Here is a 26,243-nt window from a genome sequence, read left to right on the forward strand (position 1 = left end):
ATTTATGCCTTTCTCTTCAAGTTTTTTAGTCCTTACAATCAAAAGCATGTGACTTCAAGATCAAGATCATGTGATAAAAAACTATAAACAACTCCCACACAATATGCACTATAAAGCTAAAACTAGTAAAGTGCAGTAAAATAAGGTCATCCAAGCAAAACAAGGTACATAAACATGTAAAAATAATATGGCCAGCCTTGATTATAAATCCAAGAAAAATAATGCAAAGCACATTTTTCCTACATTTTCCTCCTTTATTTTATTTTATTTTATTTTATTTTTTAAATTAAAAAATAAAAAAAAACACCCTACCATGAAATGCATGAATGTTATACAGTGCAAATCCTAAAAATAAAGAAAACGAAACAACAAAGAAGAATGGTCACAAAAAGTAGAGAGATGAAGCACAAGGACCATGTTAGAAAGACTCAATTAAATTGAGCCTTTTGCATCCCAAAACGTTTTAGATGCAAATCTTGCATTGAAGTTATTATTCATATTAGAATGATGAGCAACTTTAGGATTGGTATAAAGGTTCAATGCCTTTACCAACTCACCAATAAGTATCATAGGATTTTGTGCTAAAGGTACAAGTACTTTTGGCTTATTTGCTCGCTTTGCAGCTTGCAACTTGAAACAATTTAGATGAATGTGTCTAGTCTTTCCACAAAAATGACAAACCCATAAAGGTCTATCATGCAATTTATCCTTAGGAAGGGTAGGATTCTTAGGCTGACTCTTTAAGATCAACCCTAGTCTTCCTAGGAGGTGTAACTTCTATTGGTTTGACAATCTTATTCACGGGGGGTTTAGAAGAAGAAACAAAGTTTGTGGAATGAGTTTTAGGCACAGAGATGCTATTTTCAAAACTTAAACCAGTTTTGTCTAAGGGAGACTTCTGAATACTCAACATGTGTTCAAGTTTAGAACTAGCATACCCATTTGTTTGTTCTCTAGCAATAGATAATTCAAGTTCCAAATTCTTAACTTTATCAAGTAACAACATGTTTTCAGTCTTCACCTTATCAATCAATTCATTAGTATCAAATAATTTCAACAGCAAATTTTTCTTATCAAGTTCAAGAGAAGCAATTTTCTTTAAACCTAAGTCAACATTCATAGCATCCTTTGCAGCAATCTTGTAAAGCTTATTATAGGCTTTTTGCAAAACTTATTATAGGCTTCTTGCAAATTAACATTCTTAGAGAGTTCTTCATCAAAAGGGTTCTCATCAACCATAACACTTTCATCAACTATAGCAGTAGTTATGAAAGTAATGAAGTTTCCATCCTCATCACTACCAGATTCATGATCAGAAACTTCATCATCACTAAGGTTTACAGCCATAACTTTACCCTTTGATCTCAAGAATGTAGGACATTCTAATTTCACATGACCATACCCTTGACAACCAAAACATTGTTGACCCATGGAATTATTAGAGGTTTAACTTACATTTTTATAGGTTTATCAGTATTGTTCACTTTAGTGGGTTCATTCCTCCTAAACTTCCTAGGTTCAGCATTGTTTTTATCTCTTGCCCTTCTGTTATTGTTCCTAAGAAAATTTCTAAAGTTCTTGGCAAGATATGCAATTTCTATAGCAGAAACTTCATCATCAAATCCATTCCCACCAACATCATCAACTAACTTAAGAGCCATTGATTTGGATTTGTTTGTCTTAGGTAGGTCTAACTCATAGGACTGGAGAGATCCTACAAGTTCATCAACAGGGATGGAGTCCACACCCTTGCTTTCAGTACTGGTAGTCACTTTGGATTTGAAGTCCTCAGTCAAGGATCTAAGTATCTTCCTAACAATTCTAGGTTGATCATAAATTTCACCCAAATTATAAGCAGAATTAACAATATCATTAAGTGTAGCATAAAATTTATCAAAACTTTTATCATCAGACATTCTAATACTTTCAAATCTAGTTGTTAATTGCTGCAGCTTATTGATCTTAACTGCCTTTGTGCCTTCATGCACAGAATGGAGAATATTCCATGCAATATGAGTAACCTTAACATTAGAGATCCTCTAGAATTCCTCCATAGAAACAACATTAAAAATAGCATTCATGACTTTGCTATTAAAAGTGGCTGCTTCTTTTTGAGAAGTTTGCAACTCGCTTATAGGAGTAGTCGGCTTTTCCTATTTGTATTCAATGAAATTCTAGACTTTTTCATCAATAGATTTCAAGAATGCTTTCATCCTTACTTTTTAGTAGGCATAATTGTTCCCATCAAAGTGAGGTGGGATCACAAGAAAGTGACCGTGTTCTATGACAGTAGGGGTCAAGGATCAACTCTTAGATCAAAGGATCTAAATACTATAGCTAATCCGCTTTGATACCACTTGTATGTTTTTAGACCCCTTAAAACATAAGTTGTTTAACCTAGTTATTTAGTCAAGTGATTACTTAGGTAAATTATTCAAATCTAGGTTAATACAAGTAAATCATATCATATAAATAATGCGAAAAATAAAGAATACAATGATATGATAACTTAGAAAATCCAAACTGGTAAACAACATGGGGTGGATTTAATCTAGCTATTCTCAAGATAAAACAGATCCATTATGAAAGAATTGAAATTTTACAATAGTGACTTAGACCACTAACATCTTATTGCTACCTCAAGTAGAAAACTTACTACCACAACCACGTGACAACTCTGAGTCCATGGACTACTTCTTTCTTTGATCCTCAACAACCACAAGTACTCCCACTTGTGTTTTTCTTTAAGCTCTTGAAATAGCAACTGAAGAGATCACCAAGCTCTCGACATCATTATTGATCTTGATAACCCTAAGTATATATGAAGGTAAATATCTTTAGATCTCACAAGAGATTCATACATACAGTATATCAACAATCTTTAAAATGTGGCTAGGGTTTTTCTTTTTATATTTGAAGCAAAACATAAAACTCTACACGTCATATGGGCTTGAGCTGAGTTGGAAAATTCTGCATAAAAACAATCTGCACGAGTTTCAATTAATCGAGTCTAATTTTTGATCAATCGAGCCTTGCAGAAATTGAATAGTAATTTCTTGCAGTTACTTGATTCCAACTTTACACATACACACACTTTGAGCAACCTAAATCTAGACTAAACGTTTTGATCATGGTTTGCCAATAGATACATATTGAAATTCTAATAAATTAGTTCCTAATTTCTTAGAACCTAATAGTTAGTTAGCAAGAGTTGGAAAGAATAGAGGAGAATAACATCTCAAGCCTTTAAGGCCGAGTTTGGCAAAGAAATCAAGCCTCAAAAAATCAAGTTCTGATTGTTGACATGGAGATGTTTTTGCCACATGGAACTCGAGTCTTTAAGACTTAAGTTCCATAGAAGAAGAGTGAAGATGCCGATGAAGATGAAGAACCAGAAATGAAGGAAGAAGCAGTAGCTTCGAAGACCTATTTAGAGAATGCATATCCGAAGAATCAGAACAGGGGAAGAAGAAGAAGAAGTACTAGATTTGAAACCCTCTCTGGAGAACGCAGATTCGAAGAAGAAGAATCATGGGCTGGAGGAGAGAAGAACATGGGAAGAAGAAGATGCAGCACAAGCGTTGGGAAAGTAAATGGTGGAACTCGAGTCTTAAAAACTTGAGTTCCACGTGGATTTTTTTTCCACATTAGCTGCCACCACTTGCAACTCGAGTCTTAAAAACTTGTGTTCTATCTTGGAAATCGAGTTTTACACACTCGAGATGCTAATTTGTTGAATGATTTTGTAAACTAGACAACTAACTAAAATATTATAAAAATGAAGCCAAATGCAAAAAAAAAAAAAAAAATTCATAATTACTCCAATATTGACTTCGACTAAGCACATTCTTCAATCAATCCTCCCTGCTTGGTGATTCAAACCTCATCTCCCTGCCAATCTTTGTCTACCAAACCAGAAGGCACTTTATTTTTCTGTCGCATATTTATAGGTTATTTAGTTGCTTTATTGTGTTTTAGGTTGTTGGCAACTTTTAATTAGGTTGCTCGGTTCGAAACTGATAGGGTTGCTTTTAATGCTCTTCAATTTTCAATTTTCAATTTGCAATTTGCAATCTTACAAACTCATAGGGACTGGTATGAAAAATGTAGCTACATTTATTAATTTTTTTTTCCTGCGTACATTCTTTGGCATAGAGGTTTTTCTTCAAATTTTGATTTGGACAGTACAGTTGCTTAGCCATGTTGGTGGAGCATGTAAGGATGATCATCTTTATGTGTTTCCCTATTTGTTTTAATTTCGTGATGATAGTGTAATTTTTATTACCTATATCTGCTGAACATTTCCTTAGTTGCCATGCACTGCATATTGTGAACTTTTACTCATGTGAAAGATGCACTGATAGGGTTGCTTTTAATGCTCTTCAATTTTCAATTTTCAATTTGCAATTTGCAATCTTACAAACTCATAGGGACTGGTATGAAAAATGTAGCTACATTTATTAATTTTTTTTCCTGCGTACATTCTTTGGCATAGAGGTTTTTCTTCAAATTTTGATTTGGACAGTACAGTTGCTTAGTCATGTTGGTGGAGCATGTAAGGATGATCATCTTTATGTGTTTCCCTATTTGTTTTAATTTCGTGATGATAGTGTAATTTTTATTACCTATATCTGCTGAACATTTCCTTAGTTGCCATGCACTGCATATTGTGAACTTTTACTCATGTGAAAGATGCACTATATTCCTCAAAATGCAAGGTGGCGGTAGTACAAGAATGGAGAGCGATGGTGGTCGCTATACGAAAGCAGTAGCACTCTTGGCTTTTTGAATCTCACAGGAAAATTAGCTTGGTTGCATATACGTTAACCAATAGGAGGAGAAATGTCCCCCCAAATTATATTCCACTTAGAAAAATAATTGAATTCTCATTTGATTGAATCTTGCAATGAATTCCTTGTATTACTTTTGCTTCCTTGAAATTCATAATATTGGACTTGAAATAAATAAGTAATATAGTTGGTTAACTTATTTATTTCAAGGGACTCACAATTGATGACTAATGACATTTTGTTTGCATGTCCAATAATGATTTAATTGCAGATTTCTACCCCAAGGGTGATTGCTACAGTCGACAGCAGACTCAAATTTCAAAATTAGTCCAAAATGGACCGAATAGGTTGAACTAGACTAAATGAACCAAAGTAGATCAAAGTGAACCGAAACAAATGGATTGATGTACATTATTGGATGGCTTGAAGTAGACTGAATTGAACCAAAATGAACCGAAGTGGATTGAATTGGACCGAAGAGAACCAAATGGACAAAATGATCCTAATCCTCACCATATTGATACAAGTACAGCCACAGTCAAATGAATATCCAAAATACAATCTCACTCACACACAAAATTGGGAGATTACATGCCATTTGGTGGTACCAACCCAAGGACAGTTTAAAGATGTAGGCGGAGTTCTTCGGAATATCCCACACACCAGAATATTCTTTTCTTTGCATGAATCCATGTTCTATACGTTGATTCCAACCTTCACAACCACTAGATTAAAAAAAACACACACAAAATTAAAAACAAACAAGCTCAAACTCTCTTATGGGAAAAAAAAAAAGAAAAAAAGAAGCTCAAACTTAGCACTTTCTAAATAAGAATCTGTAGTAAATAACCCTAAAAATGTGGCCAAAAAAAAAAAAAAAAAATCTTAATCATGAGCTTCTCAATTAAATTTGGGGCCTAAAAAATGTCATAATTAAACTATATAACATGATTTTTCTGCAGGAAACTGGCATAAAACATACGAATCACAATTCAATCTTTCTAACCAAATGAATTCAAAACTCAAAGATATAATAATTTTTACAGAAGTATTCCGTTCACAACAGGAATAGAGGCAGGACTTTGAGTTAGAGGGGCGGTTTTATTGTTAGCTATATGTAGTGGCTTTGGCTTTTGGCTCTATTACTTAGCTAGCAAAAGTTTTTTTTTTTTTTTAATTATTTTTTTGTGTGTGTAGAGAGTGTCTTTTGTTGGTAAGGACAAAATTATTTTGTTTAAAGTTTTTTAAAGGGATAAGTTGTTTGTTTTTGGTAAAATTGGTTGATTAGTCTTAATTTTATTTATTTATTTACCTTTGCTATTGTCTATTGGTAATTTTTGTTGTTGGGCTAATATTTTGGGCTTGTATATATATATTTTTTAAGATTTTAGATCTATAAATTTTTTATGGACTTTAAAAGAAGGAAAATAGTAGATCTACAATTTTTTTACAAATTATTGTTGTAATTAGCGGTTATTAGTAAGTAAAAAAGTGATGTAAATGGTAGACTCAGATGCAAACTAATAAGAATTTACTACTTCAATAATATGTAAAAATGTTGTATAAAAGTTTGTAACTGTAGCATTTTTCTTATAATGATCAATAAGGGAGACAAAATGTAATTTTATTGAACGAAGTTGTTAAAATTAGTATCTAAATATATAGTAATATAATTATATTATTTCTTTAAAAAATTGGGGGGTGGGGGAATCCATAAATGGATCCGTCCATGGTCTACAAAATTTTCATAACAAATCAAAGATATCAAATTATTATTGGTTTTGATTTAAATTTATCACTAATATTAATTTTTTGCCTGTCAATAATTGAAAATGTTCTGTATAGTAGCATTTCTATCATTTTTTACCCCCCAACCCCCCAAAGAGAGAGAGAGAGAGAGAGAGTATAAACAGTTACGTCATAAATGATCATGTGGTTACATTCGTCAGCGACAGCCAGTATTCACGCTTCATTATTCTAAGCAAACTGGAATAAAAAACAAAGGCCACATGTAACCATTCAAAACATGTCCAGATTCAAAACAAGTGAAAAAAGGCTCTTTATTTCTTCTGGAAACGTTCATCACTAAGAAATATTACACAATATATAATGAAAATATATCCATCTATTTGCGCTAGTTTGCATCCCAAGTCAATGGGAATATAAAAGAAGTCTCCCGTCCATATCTTTCTAATTTCAATCCAATCTTTTGGTTGTTCAGCTCAAAGCACCATTTGCCAGCTCCCACCGGCACCAACAGCTAGCGTAAACAGAGTCTAATGTCCTGCAAATGCCATTTCCTTCTCAGCAAGCTTTGCTTCTTCCCTGAACTTCTCGTAAATGTCACTCTCATAAAACTTCCTAGTCCTAAGGACTAGAATAATGGAAACCAGAGCACCAGAAAGTGTTACGGCAGCAATTATAATGAAAGACAATCTGAAACACTGAACCCCAGTACAATTCAAAGCTTGCCCAGCCTTCCTTGTGAGTCCCAAAGCAGCTAGTTGCTTTCTAGCTTCCCTATCATATAAATTCCCAGTGACTGTCACGTTGAGTACGTATAGCCCAATTGGGCTAGCCACTGTCCCAAAATTGTACAAAGTTGCGTAGTACTTTAGGCCAAAAATTTCAGAAATTGATGTGAACACTACTGACCATTGTGCACCAAAACAAAACCCAATAATCACTGAAGCCACATAGAGACCCCCAGGGGGATGATATGCAACTAGAAGGTGACCAACACATGCAACAAGGAGGATTATAGTGAGCATGAGAGGGCGAGGGAACTTGTATTTCTTCAAAAGGATTTCAGATACCAAACCTCCCATTACTCTCCCAAAATAATTCCATATACTTACTAGCGACACAAAAGTGCTTATACTTCTCTGTGAGTAGCCGAGAGAAAGTCCCATTTGTCCCAAGTTGTCTAGGGCTGTTAATGTGCCACCAACACCAGCAATCACTGTGTAGAAAAGTATCAACATGTCAATGCTGAAGAGTGCTTGGAGTATACTATAGTCCTCACCGCGCTGTGGGGGAGTGAATACGTTACTCCAACATGAAACTTGCTTTTCTGTGCTTGGTTCAAGGAGCAAGTTTACTGAGACAGGAGAGGCTTGTGGCAGAGATGGACTAGCCTCGGTCTTTGTATTGTCTGTGATAACCTGCAGCTGTGAACCATCACTTAGTGCTAATTTCTTGCTCCTCCAAAGCTTAATCTCTTCAACGATAGCGATCCCAAGTGGGAGAAAGAGCAAGAAAAGCACTGCAGCTGCACTACCACCATCCTCGCTTTGTGTGAAAGAAACTTTTTGCTCAATTATAATCATAATCAACAGAAACCCCGCGAGTCCAAATGTAATATAAAGGAAATTATAGAACACTTGGAGCTCGTTTGATTGCCTAGCGACCTTCATTAACCGAATAAAAGGTGCAAAAGCAATATTTATCAGAGCCGGAAGCCACCCCACTAACAAAATCAAAGACTTGGGGTCGTTATAATAGAAAGCATGGTATAGTTGTGTGAGAATAGCACCACTAAGGCCAACATATCCCTTTAGAAGCCCGAGTACAATGCCTCGGCTTTCGGGGAAGTTCTTGATGCAAGTAACCATTGCTCCAGTGTTTGCAAAAGCAGTTGAATTAGCACCGAGGCAGATGTACAAGCACATCATCCACACATGGGGCTTAGCCATTTTTTGTGTCACGGCTAGCCATATCATCAAGTACCCAAAAACGTTCATGACTGCACCAACTGATAAAACAAACCATGGGGGTGTGACCTCGGCAAGGAGGCCTGAGAGGACACCAACGTTGGTGCCAACGTCTTTGAAGAAGCTGATCAAATTGAGGGTACTTTGGTCGTAGCCAAGCACTGACTTGAGCTCGTTGGAGTATAGTCCAAAGGCATAGGGTGTGCTCGCAGTGGACATGATTATGAAAGATGCGAATACCATGATCCATGGCCCTTTGAGGACATGGAGAAACAAGCCCTTGTTAGTAGCTTCCATTCTGTGATAAGTCTTAGCAAGACTATTACAGGTTTGTTATTATGGGGGTTGGAAGAGATGTGAGGTACTTGTTACAATATATAGACCGATAGTGGAGAGAGAGAGAGAGAGAGAGAGAGAGAGAGAGAGAGGATAGGCTTTCATTTCTCTATTTTAGTTCAATCAATTAGACATATTTAGTTTTTTAATTCTGTTTTCTAAATTAAGATTTCTTATTCTTTTTTCTACATAGATTGAAATCAAAGCAAAAGGATTAGACTTTCAATTCTTACTTCTTTGAGCTTTTGGCCCATGCATAAATTAATCAAGATTCTATATTTGATATATTAAAAAACTTGAAATAATTGATTCTTTGCAAGTATGTTTTAATGTAAAGTTTCAGGATCGCAGGGTCAATGCATCTTTTTTATTATAATAATAATATTACTAATGATAAAAATAAATAAATAAAAACAACTAAAAAAAGTAGGCGAAACTATAATATTGGTCCCTGAAGTTTATTCTGTGTGTGTAATCGGTTCCTTCAGTTTGAAGCAAGTATAATTGGTTCCTCAAGTTTTAAAACTGAGTTGTATTAATTTTTTTACTAATTGTCGTTAGTGACAAGGATGGAGTCAGGACTTGTAGTTAGGGGGGCAGAAGTATAAACAAAAAAAAAAAAAAAAAAAAAAAATTGAAACTCCAAATAAACATTCATTTAATAAACCATCAACAAAGAAAAATACACAAAATTATTGTTTTTTAAGATATTACAATGCAGTTATTTATGAAAATGGAACTCGCCATCTTTTTAAATCTTTGAAATCATCTATGATTGAATCCGTACTAATTGTTGCAGCAATGTCCCTTTCAATGAATAACATCATAGCGTCTGACAAAAACTCATCTTCCATTTTGTTGCGAAGGTCAGTTTTGATGACATTCATAGCTGAAAATGCTCGCTCTGTAGTTGCAGTAGAAACGGGAAGAGTAAGCACAAGGTTGACCACTCTATAAATAAGCAGATAGTATTTTGATTTTCTAGTTCTCACCATCGATTGGCACAATTTAGAAATATTTTTCAAATTCTTGAACCCTGAATGTTGAATTACATCATACTTATAAAGATCAAGTTCCTTTTTCAAATCATTCTTTTCATCATCTGTGAAGTCTATTGGGTAAAAATTATCTACCAATGAATAAATATCACTGACTCGAAAAGATTTATATACCTCTCGAGGGTTTAGAGCTGAGCTAAGCTTAAGAAACTCCATGGCATGCTCACTAAACCGATGATTTAGTTCCTGTAATTGAGAATCTATTCCTGCATTAAAAATATCTACTTTATAATAATGCTCATTTCTAAAGTCCTCTTGTTAATGATGAGATCGACCAAATCTTGCAACATAATGAGCATTCATATTAGGGACATCTAAACCACGTTCCTTACAAAATGATATCACAGTAGCTAGTAAGTCACCCCATTTCTCATCTCTAAATTGTTGAATAAGTTTTTTAGTGGATGAAACTAAATGCATAGCATTTAAAATTTCTTGCGATTGGTTTTGCAAAGCTTGACAAAGTTTATCCGTGTTCCCCATAGTTTCATTAACAAAATGCAAGACGAAGACAAATTCAAATGAAATTAATACGTCATAAGCGGACTCTGCTTCTACTTTTTGTGAAGAATTTCCTTCATCCATAATTTTCAGTAGAATTTCACATATTGGACTAAACAACTTTATCAAGTTAGAAACTGATTTATAATGCGAACCCCAACGAGTATCTCTAGGTCGCTGTAAAGTGACCATCTGATTAAGTCCTTTCCCAGTCTCAAGTTCTTCAATATCAATCAAATATGCAATGTCAGAAGCTCTAGCAATTTTTAGTTGCTCAATACGTTTGCATGAAACACGAATATTATTGATAACCAAAATCAATTTATTGAAAAATCTATTAAAAGGGACAATTGCTTTTGATGCTCCTACTAATGCCAATTGTAAGCGATGTGCAAAACAATGAATGTAGTAAGCATATGGACAATCATTCAAAATCAAAGCTTGTAATTCATTACACTCACCCCACATGTTGCTTGCACCGTCATATCCTTGCCCTCGAAAGTTTTGGATATCTACAAATAAAATATAATTTAAAATAATTATGTTATGATATGGTCAATAATCTACAATCATTACACACAATAGACAAGCACTATGCACACATACATTCAACAACTAACTAATAAATTTTAAAGTTACAAATAATCTGTTTAATTATTTATCCAACTTTAATGTTTTAAAAGAAACTAACTAATAGACAAAAACGCTAAAGACAAAACTACCCAAAAAAAAAAAAAAATCATAAAACATCACAAGCTATTCACTATTGTTAAAGACAAAACTACAAAAAAGAAAATTACAAAATATTAATGGCAAGTGTTGACTGTTGTGTGTGGTTCAGTGGTTTTGTGTTTGTCTTTATCAGATGCAACTTTTTCATTTATAAAACAATATAACGTATGGCCTAAAGAGTAAAGAAAAATATGGGTCTTGGATAATAGTTTTACCTCTTTTTTAACTTTTTTTCTAGTCTTTGAGTCTCAGCCTCTCAGGTCTCTCCGTCCCACTCCCAATCCCAGGCTCCCAGGCCCCAGCGTGACAGTGTCCTTGACTGGTTGTGGCTGACTCCCTGCGCTTAAGTAGTTGCTTAGTTGATTTGTGGCTGTGGTTGTCGAATTCATCTCCTCTGTTTTAGCCGTAAGTTAGGTTTTCCTCCTTTTTTTTTTTTTTTTTTTTTTTTTTTTTTTTTTTTTTTTTTTTGAATAGCTTAGAAATCCCCTTCTTTTTTCCCTTTTATTATATGTGTGAGGTAAGTTGGGTGTTTCCTACTCCTAGGCTAGGTAGATGTCTAATTAGAACCGGCTTTGATTTTTTTTTTTTTTTTTTGGGTGTTGTTTGGGCTTAATTTTTGTTATTGGCAAATATTTTTTTTATAGCATTTAAAAATATCAATAATATTGTTAAGGGGGCAAAGTGTATTTTATTGAAACAAATTGCTAAAAATAATATATTATATATATACTAAATTTTTTTTTTGAAAATCTGGGGGGGCCCACTGCCCCTAGGTCCAAGAATAGCTTCGTCTCTTATTAGTGGTGTTACTTATGTGGCTAATGGAACAATGACTAGACATTTTTTTTTAATGATGTAGCATGTTTTTAATTAAAAAATTAAAAATTTAGTTTCCATGTTAGAAACAATATTCACGGTACCAACCATTAAAAAAAAAAAAAAAAGAAAAAAGAAAAAAAGGAAGGTATTTTCTACCTTAATTAGCTGCCGCCCCTTGCTCATGTTGGACTATATTGTTTGAGCTAGACAGTAGTAGCCATTTTTGAATGGTTGTATTAAGATGACAACATCTCACATCAACAAAATATCGGACAAATGTTGCTGCAAATGTATTATTCATGAGCTTCCTGTGGCATCAAATTGTCTTTGGTACCTCAACTAAAAAAAAAAAAAAAAAAAAAAAAAAAAAAAAAAGGTATTTTCTACCTTAATTAGCTGCCGCCCCTTGCTCATGTTGGACTATATTGTTTGAGCTAGACAGTAGTAGCCATTTTTGAATGGTTGTATTAAGATGACAACATCTCACATCAACAAAATATCGGACAAATGTTGCTGCAAATGTATTATTCATGAGCTTCCTGTGGCATCAAATTGTCTTTGGTACCTCAACTATTCAACATCAACCACAAGCAAATAATCTGGGTGACTTTTGAGCATACGTGGACTAATATGCCCAATTGCAAACAAAGCCGAAACCTTGAAGTAGTGCTGTATCATATAAGGCATTAGATTGTGTGATACTGGTCTTGACACGAGATAGTACACTGACCCAAAAAAAAAAAAAAAAAAAAAAAAAAAATATATATATATATATATATATATATATATTAATCCATGAATAAAAACACTTTGATGTACTCCTTCACATCACAATGTTTAGATAGGGTGCGAGAGAAGCAAGGATGCGAGTGGCTGTCGTTGATGGCGGATAGGGCTTGGGCTATCGCCAAGGTTGTCAAAATCATGATCTTACATAGGATTGTGAGAGGTAGGTGGAATCGTGAATCGTAGGATCGGATTGTGGATCGTTAGATAATACATTATTTGAGGAAAAAAAAAAACACATTGGTATGTTAAATAATTACATAAATTATACATTCATTCATAAATTTACATCTATTTGATGTAATTACCACACATCACCACATCCATTTGTAAGCATAATTTAAAGATGCCAAAAATCTCTAAACGTGATACTTTATAGAGATAATATTTTCATTTGGGTCGAACTAACACTCTCTACATTAGAATAGCAAAATTTGGTCTATTGAGATTTTATTTTTCATTTAGGTCTAATTGAACCTTCTGTTAAGCCAAAGAAGATTACAAAAAACTAGGATCGTTTGGGATCGTCAGAATCGTATGATCCTGAATGATTGCAAAGATCCTGAATGATTGCAAAGATTCTTGAAAGATCTGGATCGTTTTGGACATGTGAGATCATAAAATCGTAGGATCGTAAGATCCAAATCGGGATTTTGACAACCATGGCTATCGTCAGTGGCGGCTAAGTCTTGGGTCTCCACTGGTAGCGGGTCCGTGCTTGGATTTCTTTTCTCCCCTTCTCTCTCTTATGGGTGGGTTTGTGATTTTTTTTTTTTTTTTGAAGCAGTGGGTTTGTGAATCAGTTGCAAATACTGGTTTTAATTTGGTACTGGTTTGTGAATTTCTTATGTGTAAATTTATTTTGTAATTTTTGATTAAAAAAAAGCCAAATCATTAAAAAAAATGCCGAGTTATTGTTCCTTTAGCCATGTAAGTAATACTACTAATGACAATTAGTAACAAGGGGACAAGGCATTTCAATGAAGAGTTTAGTAGGTTTTGTGACAGGAAAACGAGTGAAATTGTGGCCATGTTGGGTTGGAACAGGGCTTGGCCAGAGCCAATTTTGCAAGCCTTCTTTGTTGCTTCAAAGAGTGTGTGGTTGGTGCACCTTTTAGCCAACTCGGTGCACATGAGCTTGCCTATATTTAGAGTGCATATAGGGGTGGTGTTTGATGGGGTTTACATGGAGGACATGGGTGGAGATAAGTTGAAAAGGTTGGTTCCATCTGTGGTTTGTATCATGGTTGCACCTAGATTCTATGTCTATGGCAGTGTGGACAGGTGCAAGGTTCTATGCAGGTGCTATAATAACACCAACAGTGATCAAAGTAATGGTGAACGCCAGGGTTTAATTGTATGAACTTAATTCTTAAACATTATGAGCATTCTGTAATACTTTTTGTACTTGGTTCTGCTTAATTGTTACATGGGGTTGCTTATGATGGGTGCCTATGCTTCGAGAATTTGGGTTGTGGGGTTTTTTTTTTTTTTTTTTGGGGGGGGGGGGGGGGGGTGGTGTCAGAGTCTTGGATCTCTTTGTTTTATTTTGTGTCTTGTCTACTAAGATCTTTATCATTTTCACTCATTGGTACATCAGGATAATTGGATTCTGAATCTGTATGAAGTATGATCTAGATAACTTTTGATGGGTCCTAGCTATGTGGATATTACTATCAACTAGGGAAGCTGAAACAAAGGAAATAGAAAACAACCTTGTGAATGGAATCAAAGGATGCTTTTCTTGTGAATGATTTTTGGATTTTATGAATTCAATTTATCATTTTATATGAGTATTGATCTTGTTATGGAACGACGGAAGCCAGTTCTCTGTGAGAGTTCAAGCCTTAGCTAGGAAGTGCAACTCAATACACCAAAGAGGTACAAGTCTATTTGCAAGGACAAGGTGTATTTCTAATATATGTTTCCTATCCTATCCAAAAAAAAAAAAAAGGGAGATTTGGCTCAAAAACTAGAGATTTCATGTTCAAGTGCAAATTATTACAAGCGCTAAGTATAAAAATAAGTAAAAGGGAATAAGATAATCATGGGGATTTTTTTTTTTTTTTTTTTTGAGGAAAAGATATTCATGGGGATTGATTGTGAAGATTATATGTTGAAGCTCAATATAAAGTAGAACCACAAGTCTGCAATTGATTTTGACTTCAATTATCCTTATTGCAGTGGTGCTACTAGAATATTTACTTACATTATGACGCAACTATTCAAAATTAATGATCAGATAGTTCAAGAGTCTTACAGCATAATGGTTTTCTGGAGTAGTTCCTACGTTTTTGAATGACAATGAGAGTACCTTTCTTGTTTCTAAATGAAAGGCCGCTGTTTAACCTTCCTTTTACTTCTTGAGACTGTAGCATGTGTACTCTATGATCAAATGGTGTGTTTAGATAGCAAGATTCGAAAATTTGGATTTGACTTTGAGTGATTAAAATTCAAATACTTTATTTGGATAGTTTTGAAAGATAGTTGGATTTGGAATGACATCTAAAATCAATAGATTTGAAATCAAGGCATTTCAAATCTATTGATTTAAAATCAAAATTCAAGTTTCCAAACGCAACCAAAATTCTACTCCAAAGTTCCTGGGTAGATACTAGCAGGTGGGTCAACAATGTGTAGTAAAATTTTGGTTATGTCAAAATTTATCAGCATTTTTGTTTTTGACAGGATCATATAGACAGACTTGCTAAAAGAATATTTGGTTTTTGTCTGTTCTGTGCTTCGGTTGTTTCTTCATGCCTTGAAGGAAACTACAAGAACGATAAAAGTTTACATTTTAGGATTAAGATTCTTTAGAATTTTAAAGAACTTCTCTTATCCATACATTTGAAATGAGTAAACTGCATTTATTTTGTAACCAAAATTTAAATAGATACTGACTTCCTAGCCGTAAACTTTTATTCATCTATTGATGAGTGATAAAATCTAATCTCACATATATCAAAACAGATTGATAGGATTTTAGTAATCTCATGGTGAAATTACCCTAAGAATTCATGAAGAATCCAATAATTTTTTAATGATCGGATACATGTGAACTTAACAGACCATTGCATCAAATGTCTGGATCGTGAAGATACGGAAGGTTTGAACCACATACGTATAAACAACAATGCAAGAAGCCAACGACAATGGAAGGTCATAAAGAACAATGCAAGATACCAACAAGTCCTTAGTTGTTTTATGTTCCCAATTTAAATTGTCAACGATTTTGGGAGACTGATCATATCAAAGAGGCTTTCAAACGACCTTAATGTGAGAATAAACCTTCTCTTTTGCAAAATTGTTAAATGTTGTTTTGTTTTCAAGGACCCCAACCAGCTGACAGCAGAAGAAATATACAATATGAAGAGCAGAAAAAGGGCTCTGTTTATAGTACAAGTTAAAAACTAAAAAGTCACAACACATCAAAGATTCAGATAGAACAACCTTGATCCCAAGAAATAATGTAGCAGCTATATCCAAAGAGACAGATACAGACAACTGAAAACCCATACCTCTACTAAACATAACATCAATGTATAAGTTACTCTTTGACAAAACTAAAGTTCAAAGAAATAGTAGGGTTGGAACAAAATTATAGAATATAAAAATTTCATGAGTAAAGAATTTGGCCCATGGTATACAAAATGTGACACCAAATATGCTTTTGTGTGTCTACTTCAAAACAAGTGCGGATGGCCACTTATGATAAACATTCTCCAAAGTTTCCTAGACTTCCATATTAATACAACCCTTTTTTTCACTGGTACAACACATGCTCACTAAATCTTGAATCCATGGCCTCACCCTCGAGGTCTTGACTTCACCTTTTACAAAGAGAGGTGTTAATTGAGTTAAACTTTATTAGCATGTTCTACAAAAATGCTGTGTAAGACCAGAGGCAACTAGAAAAGCAGTTAATTTTGGTTGACATTTGATACATCATACAACACATTTATGATGCATCCAGTACTGTGTAAAGGTTGATCAAACAAATAGTGCTAGAGAGCTACCACAGTTATCATGAAAGCACCACCAAAAGATAGTGGCGGATGAATTTTGTGAAATTCAAAATGAAGTCCAACCGCCTCCTGGATGTCAATTCAACATAGCATTAGACAGCCCAGCATGTCCATCATGTGTGTGTGTGTGTGTGTGTATAACTTAATGTGCATCATATCATGATTCATTGCAAGAAACATAAATAAATCAAAATCATCCATTATTTACTAGAAACAATTGATGATTTAATTTTTCAATTTTTTTCTTTCTTTGATAGGAAATCTAATTCTTCAAATCTATTAGTACATTATCCCATAAATGCTTGGCAAGAGAAGATAAGTTAACTTTACCACTAAGATACAAAACTACAAGCAGTCATCCGCAAGATTGTGAAGAAACAGCATCAACATTAGAACCCAGATCTGACCAAGCAATGCTGTCTTCCTTTTGCATGTAATCGCCATCTTCCCCCCTAACAATACCTTCAAAATCCCCATTCTCAGTCTCCTCAGCAACCTCATCCTCAAAACCACATACATTATTCTTCGACTCAGGGTTATATGTCCACTCCAATCTTTTCAATGATTGTGAAGAAACAACACCATCAGAATCCAGCTCCCACCAAGCCTTGTTATCCTCTTGTATATTATCATCAACTACCCCCCTAACAATTCCTTCAAAATCCACATTTTGGGTCTCCTCAACAACCTCATCCTCAAGATCATATACCTTTTTCTCTACCTCAGGGTTATATGCCCACTCCAATCTCTTCAAAATGTCACAGTCCTTCCATTTTCCAACGACCGATTCTGCCTCCTTCTTAGCCTTCCCCATCAAAATTTCACTCCATGAAAACCCTGCATCCGCAACCCTCTTCAAAGCCCCATCATTCACATCCCCCACAACAACCGTCTTCAAACATCGCAACTTTGCCTCCTTCAAAACATCCACAAAATCCGAATCATCTGACACAAGCACCATACACTCAACTCTCCTCCTATCCATCATATCCACCATATGATTCTTCAAAGCAACATCTGCAGCTTGTGGCTTATTTGACACAGTGCGAACCCAAAACCCTGCCCGCTTCAACTCATCAGCCAAACCATACCCCACCTTTGGAGTCAAAATATCCCTCACAGCATTCTTATACTTCTCCATCTTCATGGAATACTTAGCCACTAACTTCACCCTCATCTTCCCCCTTGCTGACTCTATCTGATTCAACCTTTTTATCTGCTCACGCTCATGAATTTGCTTGAAATGATTTACAAACTTCTCATTTGAATAAAAATTCCTCCCACAAACCCGACAAAGATACGGCTCAACTGTCTTAATCACACCCCTATTCTCCAACTGATTCAATATTTTCCTCTCTTTTCTTTGCTCCCTAACAACCTGTGGAACAACGGTAAATGCATGATGATTTGCATATGCCACCATGTATCTAACAACCCCAAAAGATGCCATTGCTTCCTTTAGCTTGACGGCAGTGTTGTATGGCGGGAATGAGTTTGGTGGTTTATTGTCCAAATCCCAGAAAATTGCAACATTGTTTTTCATAATTTTTGGTCTCAAAGGCGATGATGGGTCCCAAGAATTGAAGCCCGATTTCGATTCAAAGTGACAAGATCTACTCAACAAGGTAAAAGGGTCAAGGATTCGTAACATTCTGAGTTTAGTTGTGCAGAAAAGTTTGAAGGATTTAAGTAACACAACCATAGGTAGAGTGTTCTCCTCAATGCAATCATAATCTAAAAAATTGGAATAGAAAATATAGCCAAGAAAACTCAAGTGGACCAGTGAAAAGGAAAAATGAATTGACTTTTACAAGAGTAGTTTATAGCCTCAAAATCCAACACACAAGCTGATTCACACTGTTGCTGAACTATAAGATCTGCAACCATAAATTATTTTATTATTTTAGTAATCCTTTTAAAAAAAAAAAAAGCCCATCAAGAGATTCAAAACTGATCAGTGTATTACCAATTATAAAATATTTCAAGCCATGCTAGCTTTCTAATGTGTGACATTAACATTCAGTCTACCACACTTGTAAGTCCTTTAATTACCTATGGTTTGCATTGAGTTTTAATTTGTCAATATGTGGTTTAAAAAATAAACAGTACCCACTTTGGGATCATATCCTTTATTACCCTTTAATATAAATCAAAAGCAAAGACAATTAAATCTCAGTGGAATCAAGTATATATAACTCTTTAAAATACCAACCCAAATGTCTTTCCTATACAACAAAATATCACATTAACAAACCAATTATATGTCTAAAAACAAATGAATGGTAGCAAAGATGATAAAGAAATAATTGTACTTCTTAAAGAAAATCAATTATATCTTTAAGTTACTTCTTTTAAAGTTGGGTTTGTAACTTATCAAAAAAAAAAAGTTGGGTTTGTAACTAAGAAAAAAAAAGTTCAAGCAAACGTTAACTTCATTCCAATCACTTAGAAAATTCCCATCTTGAACATCTCTCTCTTCTTTAAAAATAAAAAACTTTCCAATACATGTATTTATTTAATCTAAAACGTTTGCTTCTAGGTCAAGGACTAAGTTCATCAATATCTTTTGGAAACTAGTTTTTTCTCTTAAATATAGCCAATATAGGCTTCAACAATAGAGACCATATCACTCACATTTCTACACTATATGGCTAGCCCTTTAAGAAAAGAAAAAGGGCTATCATTGAAGCCTATATTGGCTATATTTAAAAGAAACACTAGTTGCCAAAAGATGTTGATGAACTTAGGCCTTGACCTAGAAGTTTTAGACTAAATAAATATATGTATTGGAAAGGTTAATTAAAAAATAAAAAAGAAAAGAAAAAGAAAAGAGAAGGGTGTTTAGGATGGGAATTCTCTAAATGATGGAATGAAGTTAAATTAAAAGTATAGCTTAATGAAAAAATTTTGAAGTACAGAAAACTGCTACAAGCTGCATATACCTTCCAAGTTGATTTTGAATCCCCTGTTTGGACTATCGAAGCATTTTTTTTTTTTGGATAGGTAATAAAACTTTTATTGAAAAAAATTGAACATTATGTTCACGATGGTGAACACTTTGAACAATGAAACAAATACAAGAAGATCAAGAGCTACAGGAAATAGAAACTAAAAAATCGGATACAGCAGTGCAGTTTGTCCACCCCCAAACACGAGCCCAAAGAAAAAGAGTACGAAAAATTAAACATTTTAGATGTTCCAAAGTTCTCGCCTTATCTTCAAAAATGCGGGCATTACATTTCTGCTAGACTAACCACATTAAACAAGCTGGGACCATATTCCAAATGTTTGAACGATGCTTTCCAAACCAGTGTCTCCAAATAAAGAAAAAAGAGTCCACTGACCTTGGCATTATCCATTGAATCCCAAACACTGCAAAAACTTCACACCATAAGGCATGAGAGAACTTACAGTGAAGAAGAAGGTGATCCACTGATTCCCCATCGCAGCAATATAAACAACATCTATTAACCAAAAACTGACCTTTCTTAATAAGGTTGTCAATGGTGAGTATCCCATCATTACTAAGTGATTAGTCAATAATTTGGCCCTGCCTAATCTCTCTCCCTGATCTCTTTGTTCATATCAAACAATAATGCACGCCCACACACACTTATCACTTCATGATAACCAAATAACTTGAACAAACATCTTTTACACTAATCGACATTTAGTTGCCAAAAAAAAATGTTTCCACTAAAGAAAAGAACTATGATAAATTCACCAAACCCTCCAGCACCAGTATGTAAGGGCAAGGCAAGTATAAGTAGTTGATTGAGGTAGGAACGACCATTGGTCCGGACAGTGAGATTTTTAAAGGCCAATTCATTGTTTTTTCACACGTGTTTTAACACTGATTTGTCCCATTTCCAATATCATGAAACCGCCAATAGCTTAACCTATACTCATTTTTCCTTTACTCAACACAACTAATCAAGGCGAACAGCACGAATGTCATAATTGTGAAACCTAACACACTCAGAAAAAGGAGCAGACAGTTGGTATCTCACGCAAAAATGCATGATTTGTGAAGATTGATCAAAGTTTCCACATGCAAAAGGTAAATTTTCCACACCACACGAAATATATTTATGGGGTGACAAAGAGCTACTTAGAAGGACAAGCTACTACCAATGGCAAAAATTATCTCCTCCGGAACAAGCTTCCCTTCATTCACTGCATTTGCAATCTGAAATTGCAAAAATACAGAGAACAAAATTACTACCATGTCATGCCCAATCAATTTCAATCACACTAAATTTCTCATCTTGACGCACCCAAAACTTACATGAATCACATAAATTCAAAACTCAAATACAAACAAAGGCTCAAGCACACGTTTTGAAGTTTGAATCTTCAATGTATTTTCATCACTAATCGGAACAAAAATTAAATTCTCACCTAAAAAAAACTGGTTAAACACGTATGCCACCCGAACCTCAATTTACTGGCTTACTCTAACTATCTCAAATCCTAGTAATAATAACAACTATTGTTCTTCAAAAATAGCATTACGGTCGAAGCTACACTATCAATTTGTTATAGTACTTGATCAAATGCATTCCTAACTGCAACTAATATAAATGACCGATTCAAATTAAATCATTCACTAAGCTTGACTAATTAGTTTCAATTTCTTACTAATTACACCAAATTAGAAAGAACTAATTAAATGGAGTTAAAGATAAACATACTGTCAAATCGTGTAAATTACACACACAAAAAATTGATTAATTAAGAATGAAAGAAATCAAAGTGAGAGAGAGAGAGAGAGAGAGATTGAACTCACGGTCGGAGCTGCTTTGTCTGAAATTATTGCAGTCGGTGCCATAAGACGACGTCGTATCGGAATGGGACATCGACATAGTCTTCAAAGCCTCTGAAATCACTGAGAGAGAGAGAGATTGTGAACTGGTTGAGGTTTGGGGTTAGAGAGAATAAGCAAAGTGGATAAGGAAGAGAGCAGAGAGAGTGAGAAAGAGAGAATATGTTATTTAATTTAATTTTGAGTCTTAATAAACTATTTTAGAAAAATTTTAAAATAATGGAAATTTAAAAAGCTGATAAAAAAAAATTAATAATCTTTTTTTAAAAATATTTCTTTAATCAATGTTCTTAGAGCCTTAAGGGATCGGTTAACTTTTTATTTTTATTTTTGTTTCAATTAATTAATTTGCTGTTTTTTTATTTTATTTTAAATAGTGTGGGTTGGGTTAAGGATTTGGTTTGGTATTTTTTATAATTTAATTTTTTTAGTAAGTGCAAATGAAGATTCAAAGATTGATTTTTCTTATGAAGAAAATCAAGTAATATCACTGAACTATAAAGTTCTTGGCTTAGAACTTGGCATCGATGAATAGATTTTTTGTGTTTGTATGTGAGTTTTGTTTTGAGGAACATAATTAATTTTGAATTGCATTTACTAACAAACTTGTATTTATCTATTTTAAGGATAGGGTTAGAATGTTGGGTTTAAATTTTTTAGGAGCTCAAGGTTATATAGGGATTTTGTCTTAGGTAAAGTAACCACGAACTAAATAAAGTTCTTGTGTTTATGCATATTAGAACTATGGAATGAATTTTGATCTCTCTCTCTCTCTCTAGCCCATCAACATTTGATATCTTTTGCTTACCCATTTGAGAGAATATATGGCTTTTGGCATGTATGTATGCATGCAGTCATTAACGTTTTAAATGATGAGATTCATGTTTGTGTCAAAATTTTCTATACAACAGAGAAGGGTCTGCATTAACAATATCAAAGATATTTCTGCTAAATTGCTTAAACTATCAGCATTCAGAACATAAGCTTGTACTGATATGTTAATAGATGAGCAATCAACAACTAAATAAGATGCTCTCATGGGTGACAATCTTCAAAGCTAAAAGCATTTTAAGTACCATTTTGTTTGTCACAAAAACAATATTGTGAACAACTACAAATTACTTGATTGTTAGACCTCTTGTATGGAATCAGTGATTTAGCATATAAGAAGTCTGTTGCACAAAGAATAACAATATTAGTCCTCTGTAATTTATTGAATGGCCATAGCTTAGCTATGTGCTGCTTCTATTCTGCAGTGTTTGGAAATCATCATACACCTCATCGTCTTGTGTAATGTTTGTCCAGAAGCATTTATTGGACCTTAATATTATTTGAATTTCATTTGAAAGTGAAATCTTTTTCCTTTCCCATTTGCTAATTAGATTTTACTTTTTTTTTTCCACCTCTTCTTCTTATGGGAAATTTAATTTAGTGGTTTCATAGGATGTGTGTGTAATGTCAAAAGCTTTTGGGCATTCTAACGAGTTTGAGCTTGAACACTATTTTTAGGCTTGGTTCGTGCTTAAGACAAACTTGAACATCTTATTTTTATTATCGAGCTAAGCTCAAACATGCACTATTTGATTAAACTCGGCTCGTTTACAGCCTTATAATTACTCGAGGTAATTTGCAGAGTAGCATGAGTTTGCCACACTATGTAGTTAGTTAGCAAGAATTGGAAAGAATTGAGGAGAATAACATCTCGAGCCTTTAAGGCTCGAGTTCGGTGAAGAAATCGAGCCTCAAAAACTCGAGTTCTGATTGTTGACATGGAAATGTTTTTGCCACATGGAACTTGAGTCTTTAAGACTTGAGTTCCATAGAAGAAGAAGAACGAAGATGACGATGAAGATGAAGAACCAGAAATGAAGGAAGAAGCACCAGATCCAAAGACCTCTCTAGAGAATGCAGATCCGAAGAATCAGAATAGGGAAAGAAGAAGAAGAAGTACTAGATTCGAAAACCTCTTTGGAGAACGTAGATCCAAAGAAGAAGAATCATGAGCTGGAGGAGAGAAGAACATGGGAAGAAGAAGAAGCAGCACAGGCGTTGGGAAAGTAAATGGTGGAACTCGAGTCTTAAAAACTTGAGTTCCACGTGGATTTTTTTTTTCCACATTAGCTGCCACCACTTGCAACTAGAGTCTTAAAAACTTGTGTTCTATCTTGGAAATCGAGTTTTAGACACTTGAGATGCTAATTTGCTGAATGGTTTTGCAAACTAGACAACTAACTAAAATATTATAAAAATGAAGCTAAATGCAAAAAAAAATTCATAATTACTCCAATATTGACTTCGACTAAGCACATTCTTCAATCAAGCCTCCCTGCTTGGTGATTCAAACCTCATCTCCCTACCAATCTTTGTCTATCAAATCAGAAGGCACTTTCTTTTTCTTTCGCATATTTATAGGTTATTTAGTTGCTTTATTGTGTTTTAGGTTGTTGGCCACTTTTAATTAGGTTGCTCAGTTCGAAACTAATAGGGTTGCTTTTAATGCTCTTCAATTTTCAATTTGCAATTTGCAATCTTACAAACTCATAGGGACTGGTATGAAAAATGTAGCTACATTTATTCATTTTTTTCCTGCATGCGTACATTCTTTGGCATAGAGGTTTTTCTTCAAATTTTGATTTGGACATTACAGTTGCTTAGCCATGTTGGTGGAGCACGTAAGGATCTCTTTATGTGTTTTCCTATTTGTTTTAATTTCATGATGATAGTGTAATTTTTATTACCTATATTTGCTGAACATTTTCTTAGTTGCCATGCACTGCATATTGTGAACTTTTACTCATGTGAAAGATGCACTATATTCCTCAAAATGCAAGGTGGCGGTACAAGAATGGAGAACGATGGTGGTCGCTATACGGAAGCAGTAGCACTCTTGGCTTTTTGAATCTCACAGGAAAATTAGCTTGGTTGCATATACGTTAACCAATAGGAAGAGAAATGTCCCCCCAAATTATATTCCACTTAGAAAAATAATTGAATTCTCATTTGATTGAAACTTGCAATGAATTCCTTGTATTACTTTTTCTTCCTTGGAATTCATAATATTGGACTTGAAATAGATAAGTTATATAGTTGGTTAACTTATTTATTTCAAGGGACTCACAATTGATGACTAATGACATTTTTTTGGCATGTCCAATAATGATTTAATTGCAGATTTCTACCTCAAGGGTGATTGCTAGAGTCGACAGCGGACTTAGATTTCAAAATTAGTTCAAAATGGACCGAATGAACTGAATTGGACTAAATGAATCAAAGTAGATCAAAGTGGACTGAAACAAATCAAAATGGACTGATGTATACCGAATGGACTGAAGTAGACTAAATTGGACTGAAGATGACCAAATGGACAAAAGGATCCTAATCCTCAGTCCTCACCATATTGATACAAGTACAACCACAGTCAAATGAATATCCAACATACAATCTCACTCACACACAAAATTGGGAGATTACCTGCCATTTGGTGGTACCAGGACAGTTTAAAGATCCAGGCAAAGATCTTTAGAATCTCACACACCATAATTTTCTTTTCTTCGCATGAATCCATGTTCTATACTTTGATTCCAACCTTCACAACCATTAGATTAAAAAAAAAAAAAAAAATTTAACAACACTCAAACACTCTTATAAAAAAAAAAAAAGCAACAACAAGAAGCTCAAACTAAGCACTTTCTGAATAAGAATCTATAGTAAATAACCCTAAAAATGTGGCCAAAAAAAAAAAAAAAATTTAAACATGAGCTTCTCAATTAAATTTGGGGCCTCAAAAATGTCCTAATTAAACTATGTAACATGATTTTTCTGCAAGAAACTAACCTAAAACATACGAATCACAATTCAATCTTTTTATCCAAACGAATTCAAAACTCAAATAAACAATAATTTTTATAGAAGTACTACGTTCACAACATTTTTATAACAAATCATAGGTATCAAGTTGTTATTAGTTCTAACTTAAATCTACCACTGATGCTGATTTTTTGTCCACCAATAACTGAAAATGTTCCAAACATGGTATTTCTATCATTCTCCCCCCCCCCCCCAAAAAGGGATAATTACAGTAAACCCACCTGTAGTATGACCCGTTTTCACTTTGCCTACCTGTGGTTTAAAACATTACACTTTGCCCACCTGAACTTCAATCCGTTACCCATTTGTTGCTCACCTCTGTTAAAATTAGGGGTAAAAATGTATTTTATCTTCATTTTTATGTCTCTCTCCTCTAAAAACAAAAAATAGCAGAAAAAACTCAAACAAACAAGATCAAAGAGGGGGGTTTTGTAGCTTGGGTTCAAGAACACACTTCCTCTTGGTATGAACAGTTTTGAGCCAATCAATCCAAATAAATTTTTCATATTCACACAAATCCTAAAAAACATTTACAAAAATCCTACACTTGAAAGTTCTCTACTCTAATTTCACAAAAATCCTTTCAGACACTTTTAGGCATTCACAAAAATCATACACGGCTTCACCTTAGTTCTCTCTCAAATCTCAAACTAAAACCAAAGCAAATCCTTCTTCAAAACCCAGACACACCACACCTAGCAACATGCAAACACAGACCCATAAGAATTGACACTCAAAACCAAAACCAAAACCAAAACCAATGGCGTCCTAATCTGAATCCTAACTCCAAC

The 26,243-nt window shown here is 34.2% G+C and overlaps 1 protein-coding gene and 1 pseudogene across 1 annotated transcript; both read right to left on the reverse strand.

Moving 5' to 3' along the window:
- LOC126697174 (uncharacterized) overlaps positions 1 to 21,751 on the reverse strand; it is a 69,464-nt pseudogene extending 47,713 nt beyond the window's left edge.
- LOC126697173 (uncharacterized) lies at positions 6,820 to 8,865 on the reverse strand. Its single transcript, XM_050394061.1, has one exon. It carries the CDS (start codon positions 8,798 to 8,800, stop codon positions 7,067 to 7,069), a length of 1,734 nt encoding a protein of 577 aa, XP_050250018.1. The 5' UTR covers positions 8,801 to 8,865; the 3' UTR covers positions 6,820 to 7,066.
- Positions 21,752 to 26,243: the final 4,492 nt, after the last annotated feature.

The sequence above is a fragment of the Quercus robur genome, chromosome 8 (genome assembly GCF_932294415.1).
Source record: "Quercus robur chromosome 8, dhQueRobu3.1, whole genome shotgun sequence".
In the NCBI taxonomy this organism is placed as follows: Eukaryota; Viridiplantae; Streptophyta; class Magnoliopsida; order Fagales; family Fagaceae; genus Quercus; species Quercus robur.

What these genes read in the sequence shown, in the direction of transcription:
- LOC126697173 (XM_050394061.1), bottom strand. Translation starts at nt 8,800, where the DNA reads ATGGAAGCTACTAACAAGGGCTTGTTTCTCCATGTCCTCAAAGGGCCA.